Raw genomic sequence first — 8,752 nt, forward strand, 5'->3', positions numbered from 1 at the left:
AGATTCCATCAATGATTGATCAAAGTTTTTCCCTTTAATAAAAAAATAGAGGGTTCGAGATAAAAGTTAACAATTGCAAACCCATGTACTAGGTTGGTTTTACAATGGTGGTTTTGCTAAACTTGGAGGGCAAAAAGCTATTTTTGGCCTTTTAATTTTGAGAGGGAGGTTTTAAAACCCTTAATAAGAACCCTTTAAGAGGCTTTCAAGTGTGAACACGTGAAAAAATTGATGGTTTTTTAAAAATGGGTGTCATAATCAAGCCTGGGTTGATCATTTTCAAGGCTTCCCCAAAGCAACTTCGATGCAAATATTATCGAAAACTACCTGAAGTTGGTAGAGGAAGTGCACACCTTTCATTTGGATCCAACCTTACTCAATTTGAAGATTTGTAGCTTCACATTCATTCGTTCAAAGGTGTCAACTTGATCAACCTATAATTTAAAAATGCAAGAAAAGTTGATCAGGTACAAGATGTTGGAGATTTATATGGAAGAATTGGGTTGTAAACGTCCAATTTCATGGGCACTGATTCGTAGAGGGGTGTTTGTCAGTTGAATAGTGGCGGTTACATAGCCCCTAAATTGGTCAGAGACACCACATTTATTCGCCTAAACATGCTCACTCAATCATCTAAAATTGCCAAGAAAGAAGATGAATAATGGTGAACGACACGTCGTCTTAGTTAAACCCTATAAATTAAGGTTTTTTTAATTTAGGATTTGACCAATTTTTATTTGGTCCTCTCTTTTCTAATTCTTTTTAATCGCACCCATAATTGTCTATCAAGTTTTAATTGCATTCAATTGCACCCCTATCATTTTCAAATATTAGCCCCAAAGTTCTACCCCCGAAATTGCACGTCACTAAGAAGTTGTTCCTTAGTCTTGAAAATCTTTATTTAAGTCTTTAATTGGCCTCCAAACTTTAATTGCTCTCATAATTAAGCTCTTGATTTGACCAATTAAACATTTCAAAGTCTAATTTCAATCCCCAAACCTTAATTTCTTCCGATTAACACCCAAATTAACTTTAAAAAATGATTTTCCTTGCAATCAAGTCCTCAAAAAAATTATTTAAGCCTTTAAAAATTCCCATTAAGTCTTTAACTATCCAAATTTTTATTTTTTTTTACTCCAAATAAAAATATTTTCACCAATGAGCCTTTTAGCTAAAACATCTTATGCATCTTATGCATTATGGAATGTTTATTGACAATTCCAAGTTCAAGAAAAAGAAATCAAGACAAGTTAGATGAGCCTTTTAACTAAAACAAGTATATATGATTTTCCAACCCTTGAATCAAGTTGAAATTTTATCAACATGTTATATAGACTCGAACCTATAATGGGTTAACTTGTTGTAATCGATTGAAGGCAGGATCATACCCAAATTAGATTCATAAGGTGTTGTTTCATAATTTTATTTATTTTTCTAGTTATTTCCAGATTTCTTTTTAATTAAGTTTTATAATTTTAATATTTAGTTTAGTTTTCCTTTTCCTAAAAAGATTTAAATCTAAGACCAGAGTAAATAGGAATATATATCATATTTTTTAGTAAAATATTTATTCTAAATTTTGTAGTTTAGCGTTTTTTCTACAATTTAAGAATTATAATTTTAGGAATTGGAAAATCCTAATTTCTTTCTTTATAATGTAGGGTTATATATTTAGGGATTGAAAAATCCCAACTTTATATCTTTCCATATATCTTATGTGACGCAAGTAGAAGTGAAGGCCAAGTGAGAGTATTTTTGTTTTCTTTTTTTTTTTACCTGTTATTTGTAGTCCTTTTTGTGAGTGTAATGTCTTTTTTTTTATTGTTAAGATTTATCAGGAAATAAACCAAAAAATAAATTGAAAAACTTTTATTTGTTTCATTAATGAAAATCTTGTTTTAATGTGCACAATTCTTTCCATAATTATTGATTCGTTTCAAATTACTACTATATTTTATTTTTCTTCTTTCATGAAAATCTGTCATTTCCTTCTTCATCATAAAAAGATATCTCCATAAGTTCAACTACCATTTTTTCTTTCTTTATGAGAATCTTGAACTTTTATTAAAGTTCAAATTTTCTATTTTTAGATTGGGAAAAAAATTTCATTTCCTTCGTATTCATAATCACAATCATATATATTTTCATTAACTACCATTTCTGATTATATTATTTGATTTCCTATTATTTTCTTCCTTTTTTTCCATCATTTCACTCCTTATTTTTATTTTTATCATACATTAAAAATTCAGGGATCAAAAAGGGTTTATTTACAAAGTAAACAACTACATCAAATGCAAAATATCAATATTTAGAATGAATGTTGGCATGTTGAGTTTAATTTTTACAGTTGAGAATAATTTTCAAAGTTAAATCAAAATGTCCTACTTTGTTTCAAGGTTTCTTTCCAAAGTTACATCTGTTTTTCCTTAATAACAAAATAAACAATAACCAAATACTACTTTTTAACAAAAAAAAAAAAAAAAGCTAAAAACATCTTTGTTTTAAAAGTTAAGCAATATCGAACAGGGTCAATACTGTAGATCAAGAGTTGGGATCATCCAGTCATTCTCGTGTTTAGATTCTTATATAAAAAAAAAAAAAAACAATAATTAATATAGCTCGCATTGGTTAAAAAAAGAAAAAAGAAAAAAGAAAAAGGAAGGTATATAAATCGTATATTTCACCTTCCAAATAAGAAGGCCTTACTAAGTATATATATTCTCCAAGAAAAAAAAATACAAAATAAGAACACGTACCCATGACACGGCTCAAGCATTAATTAACGTGAGCTCTGTATTTAAATAAATATCCACTTTGTTCTCGTTCTCAACCCTCCCATTCTTCAAACAAATCATCATTGAGAGAAAAAAACCAAAGAAAGCCAGATTCAGAGACAGAGACAGAGAGATGGAGGAAACTAAATCCAAGTTTAAGAGGATATGTGTGTTTTGTGGGAGCAGCTCAGGCAAGAAAGCTAGCTACCAGGAAGCTGCTGTAGAGGTGGCCAGGGAACTGGTAATTATATATTATACAACGGATTTTTCCTGATTTCTTTCACATATTCATCCCTTACATTCAAGATTTCTTTTAGAATAGCTTTTCTTTAGACCATTCCTATTTCTTCTTTCTTGCACTTTTTCTTTTTTAGCCTTCATCTCTTTCTGGGACTTAGACATTTAGCTTTTCTCATCGAAGGAGATTCTAAAATCATCCTTCAGCGTTTTGGGGATATATTAGAACTCAATTTTAATCCTTCATTCAACAAGCAATTTGGTTTAAAGTTTTTTTTCTTGGTCTTGGTTATTGGCTTTTAGTGCAACAAACACCCTTTATTTTCTGTTCTTCAAGTTTTTTTTCATTTCGTCTTCTTTTCCCCTTTACGTTTGTGTATTCATTTCATCCATTTGCCTGAAATGATTTTGCTTTGTGTTCCTGCTATAAATTATTCTTTAAAAAAAAAACAAAAAAACGTCTTCTAGTGGGTGTGGGAGTGGTGGAGGTGTGTCTGCAAGTTGCCACAAAACAAGCTTTCAACGTGGGCTTATGATTGTTAGAGAAATTAGCTGGGGGAGAGAAGGTTTAGGGTTTATGTTTGGCATCAGAGAATGCTAGCTGTAACCTGCCTGTCAGTTGAGCAGCCTTCTTGCATGATCCTTTGTTTTTGGTTTTGTATCAGAACTTGTAATTAATTTTGTTTTTTAATTTCAAGAAAATGGAATATTATTATAATCAAAATAAAAAACAAGATGAATATTCTTTGGTTAATTCTCTGGGGGAACCAAACGTGCTACCTTGGTATCATGACTCTTTTAAGCGTGTTATTTTTGGGCACTCCTTCACAAGCTTAGCCTTCATGATTTTCGTTTACGGGGTTCTCCGCCAATATATTTAGTGTACTAATTAGTTTTACATTTTGTTTGAAATTTATTTTGAATGGATTTAACTTGGTAATTCAATTTTTTTTCTTTGGAATAGGCTTTGAAATTATGGGATTTATCTGATTTTAAATTAGTGAAAAATCATCATTTACCTCATTTTTAATGACTTAATTCTGAAACAAATTTTGGTATAATTTGCAAATCCTTGAAAATCTCTAATCTTAATTGATTGTAGAATTCATTTATAGCAATTAAGACTTTCCAAACACTAAAATTAAATAAATAATATTGAAATGATTTCATTTTCCCTCAAATCTTAACTTCCCAAACAATCTTGTCAAGAGTTTTTATTGGTTCCACGGGAAGGTTATGGTATCATTGTCATCTAATGAATTCCATAGCTTAATGAATATCTTGTGTTGATGATGGTTGGCATTTTTGACACGTGTTAATTGGGTTTGGTTTTCTACGAATCCTGAAGGTCGAGAGAAGAATTGATTTGGTCTATGGAGGTGGGAGCTTGGGGTTAATGGGCCTTGTTTCTCAAGCGGTTCATGATGGCGGGCGCCATGTTCTAGGGTTAGACTCTCTCTCTCTCTCTCTCTCTCTCATCCTCTCTCTCTCTCTCTCTATCTCTACTTGATCCTTGTATCTTTGAATGGCAAGTAAAAGAAGCCTGCTTCACAGGACATGCATCATTTTATCTCATTATATTTACCCTCCCCTTTGGTACATTGACACTGGGTTGCACACAGGCATTATTCCTTTGCTCATTTGTTAATTATAATAGTTTTTCCTCTTGAGCCATGCGAATTTCCCAATCTCCTATGCATTGGAATTCCCATTCATCAAACCTGCTCAAAACCAGACATCATGGGATCATATGGGAATTTAACATTTCATATCTCGATATCTTTTGAAACAAAAAAATTGTGTTTCGAGCATACTGATTTCCTAGCTAGTGACTGGACATGGTACCAAACTTACTGTTAATGGTTTGTGTTTGTTATGAACGTGTCTGGTTCACAAAAGGTGCATGTGTTCAACATGCTTGGAAGCTTTTTGAGCAGCCTTGTACATGAGCTGGATAAAGTGGATCTGTTTTGGTCCTTGCAATGTCAGTGCAATTATATACTGTGTGTTACTGTTAGAAAGAAAGAGACTGAAAAGGCTGGTAGAAAGTATGTTACAATTTTGATTGGAGCACCTTTCGTTTCCATGAATAGAAGGAAGCTGTTACAATTTTGATTCATAAGAAGACTATGCTAGCTTGCCCTGTCGGATCGATACACTGTTGTATAGGAGGCATTTTACAGATTGTAGGCCTGTTTTTAGATTGTTAAATTACCATATCGGGACAGCCAAATTACTTCCTTCAGTACTTCAATCAAACTCATTGAATTTTCAAGAATGTTTTTCATGCATTGTGCTCTTTTATTCCTTTGAACCTGAAGTTCGAACTTGCATTTGATGGATTTTCTTTTTTCTTGCAGAGTAATTCCAAGGTCTCTAATGCCCAGAGAGGTATGTGACACAAAAACGCTCTAGTATAAGACAAAACCTCAATTTTGTTTTACATTATCGTGTTTTGTTTCCACACGGAGTACAATAAAATGAAATTGGGCCTTTTCTATAAGACAATATTATGTTATTGGCCAAATTTAGGTGTTTGTTAATGAGTTTTAATTTGTTTTTTTTTTTGTTAAAATTTGATTTTTATTTTTTAATATTTTTAAATTATTTTAATATGATAATATCAAAAATAAATATAATTCTGATTCATTTTTAATATAATAATTAAGAAAATCACATTAAAAAAAAAAAAAAACACTCTCTTATATGGTTTTGTTGTGCCATTGTCTTTGTATTTAGTGACACACCTGTCCATTTTGCCAGGCTCTCAAAACTGTTTATGCTTAAATATTAAGAAGCAGATGTGTGTGTTTGCTGGCCTTGAGAAAAGTCTAATGCTGTTGAACTAAATGAGGCATTAACTAAATGACAAGTATTAAATATTTTGTAATGTATAAAATCTCGTTGCAGGTAACAGGGGAGCCTGTCGGGGAAGTTAGAGCTGTGTCTGATATGCATCAAAGGAAAGCTGAAATGGCTCGCCAAGCCGATGCCTTCATTGCCCTCCCTGGTAAGAATTTGATCTGTAGATTACGTACTTCTATGGGTCTTACATATTTGGTCTTTTTCCATGTAAAGTTTGCCTGTTGTGATGCAAAGTGTATGGACATACGTTAAAGTTCTCGAATTTGACTTTGGTCAATGCCAGGGGGCTATGGAACACTAGAAGAATTGCTTGAAGTAATTACATGGGCTCAACTAAATATCCATCACAAACCTGTAAGAATTTTTCTCTTATTCCTTTTTTTTACTAAACACATGATATTTTGCATAGAGGGATCTAAAGATGTGCTTTAGAAGGGGCAAATAGTAAGAATGATTAACATAAAAAATAAAATGATTCCATTTTATTAGCCTTTGTCTCTTACGGATAAAGATTCATTGACCAAGAATGATTTCATTATTTTTATTTATTTGATTAACATTTGTCTTGCTTGATAAGGAGCTAGCACTGACAAAGAATGGATGAGAAACTGAATTTTGTTAGAACAATCAGTGGTTCATAGTTGGTGATGATTAGTTATGATTATCGCCTATGTTTCAGTTTTATGTACTCTTAAAAGACATTTACATGTTTATTTTTTCAGAGTTATATAGAACGTCCAGGAAGAAGTATCCAACACCTTCCTAGCATAAACAGGAAAATAATCACGGAAATCTATTCAATATTTATACTACATAAAGAGCGATAAAAAGAATTTCTTTGATTTTGTTTAAATGAACGTCCAAGAAGAAAGTAGATCAAGGTGCTGTCCTTTGATGTTACTGGAATTTCATCTCCCATAATGACGAGGATTTAAGATATTACTATGTACTAAACAACTGAATCATGATTAGCTTCCAAATTTTAAATGTTTTTCTTTAGATCATTCCCCACACATAGCATCAGCCCTTATTGTTGCACTCACATGTTGTCATGTTTCAAGTTCTAGAACTCTCTGTACAGCATATGTCTCTAGCATGTTGATATATTTTAGTCTGCTTATAAGCTTGGAATGTGTCTGATATGTGTCATGATTCTCGAGTTCGAAGATGTCTTAGGGTGCTGCGTATCGCTTCTAAAGCTAACTTGACACCATCTTGGTCAATGAATCTTATCGATTGTACTAGAAAAGTAATGTGGCGTTGAATCAAATCATGTGACCCTTCAATGGATTCACATGCAAAGATTAGGTTAAGATATGCGATTCTTATAATCATATTCAAGCTACACGCATGATTTTGTATGGTATATTGATCTGTTGGATATCCCTTCGAACGGGAGAAATTTCCTAACAGAGACTCTAAAAAAAATGAAAGTAGCGTCGGTCAAGATAAAGTTTCTTGTTAATTTGATGTTTTGACATTGATATGATCATACTCATATAGTTTATTGAAGAATATTAAGGAGTGGGTTTTTCGTATTATTTATGCAGGTGGGCCTCTTGAATGTAGATGGGTTCTATAATTCTTTGTTGTCTTTCGTTGACAAGGCCGTAGATGAAGGCTTCATATCACCTGCTGCACGTCGCATTATCGTGTCTGCTCCCACAGCCAAACAATTGGTCAGACAACTAGAGGTAGATAATTCTTTCTTGTACATAAAACAATCCATTTTATCTTGTTTAAGTGAGATTATGTATCTTAGCAGTCAAGTTCCATTAAAATCACTCTCTTAATATAAAAAAATATATATATCATATGGTCCCACTTAGCCATGAGATCAATGGCTGCTGTGTGATAAGGTGGTGCTGATTTTTTTATTACATGGTGGATTTGCATGATCTAATTATTGTTTTTGGGTACCTTTTTCCTCTGTCTTTGTTGCTCCAGGATTATGTGCCGGAATACGATGAAATAACAGCCAAGTTGGTGTGGGAGGAGGTTGATAGATTGACTGCCTAAATCAGCGGTCGCTTAGTAATCTTTTTGCTTAGGTATATACAGAATGGTGTTCTTCAGGTTTTTCCTGCTTAGTGTATACAAGCTTTGAGAAGAGGAGCTTTTTGGGTATTCTTTTGGCGTTGTGTCAGCTCTGATGTCTCAAAGTCTCCCTTTTGTGTGAACTTGGAAGGAAGGAAAAGAATCAGTTCAGGATTATTTATATTTATATTTATATTTATATTTATATTTATATTTATATATGTCCAGGAAGGATAATACTATATATTTTTATGTAGTCAGAATTGACCGCATCCAGTAATATATATATATATATATATATATATATATATATATATATATATATAAAGTGAATTTATCCACAAAAGAATTCATTAAAGTTGAACTAAGAATTTATTTTTCCTGTTTGTGAGAGTCGATGTTACTGCCAGGGCACGCCATAACCGATCGTCTTCAAGCTCGAGGTCAAGGTCCCTCGTATGGCTAATGTGTTTTGCACCGAAGTGATCAAATTATCTGAACCTTTCGTCCTTGCGACCCCCCACGTTTCCCACCATTACGATTCAAGTTTTGTGAGCATACTATCTCACGATATTAGACATGATTTAAGGAGACAATACTATCTCACGAGGAAAAAGACTGTCTTCCATGAAAATTAAGGCAGAGATCAGTTTGGGAAATGGGATGAATCGATTTTGAAAAGACCTTCATAATTGATCTTGTATTTGTGTTTTATCAATTCTTTTCGCAAAATTTAATCAATTCAACCTTAGACTAAATTTATTTCAATTTCAAGATTAATATCAATTAAGATTTAGGAAAATGTTTAAGAATTAAATAGAAAGAATTCATATTTT

General features: G+C 32.3%; 1 protein-coding gene across 1 annotated transcript; it reads left to right on the top strand.

Annotated features, from left to right (window-relative positions):
• The first annotated feature begins 2,860 nt into the window (after window positions 1–2,860).
• On the top strand, window positions 2,861–8,100 carry LOC118038434 (cytokinin riboside 5'-monophosphate phosphoribohydrolase LOG7). Its single transcript, XM_035044782.2, has 7 exons — window positions 2,861–3,018; window positions 4,363–4,460; window positions 5,375–5,405; window positions 5,925–6,024; window positions 6,163–6,233; window positions 7,430–7,573; window positions 7,827–8,100. The coding sequence occupies exons 1-7, from the start codon at window positions 2,911–2,913 to the stop codon at window positions 7,896–7,898; spliced, it is 624 nt and encodes a 207-aa protein (XP_034900673.1). The 5' UTR covers window positions 2,861–2,910; the 3' UTR covers window positions 7,899–8,100.
• Window positions 8,101–8,752: the final 652 nt, after the last annotated feature.

This window comes from Populus alba, chromosome 16 (genome assembly GCF_005239225.2).
Source record: "Populus alba chromosome 16, ASM523922v2, whole genome shotgun sequence".
In the NCBI taxonomy this organism is placed as follows: Eukaryota; Viridiplantae; Streptophyta; class Magnoliopsida; order Malpighiales; family Salicaceae; genus Populus; species Populus alba.

What these genes read in the sequence shown, in the direction of transcription:
- LOC118038434 (XM_035044782.2), top strand. Translation starts at nt 2,911, where the DNA reads ATGGAGGAAACTAAATCCAAGTTTAAGAGGATATGTGTGTTTTGTGGG. An exon ending in TAAATATCCATCACAAACCT is followed by an intron (nt 6,234 to 7,429) that starts GTAAGAATTTTT and finishes TTATTTATGCAG; the next exon opens with GTGGGCCTCTTGAATGTAGA. An exon ending in AATTGGTCAGACAACTAGAG is followed by an intron (nt 7,574 to 7,826) that starts GTAGATAATTCT and finishes TTGTTGCTCCAG; the next exon opens with GATTATGTGCCGGAATACGA.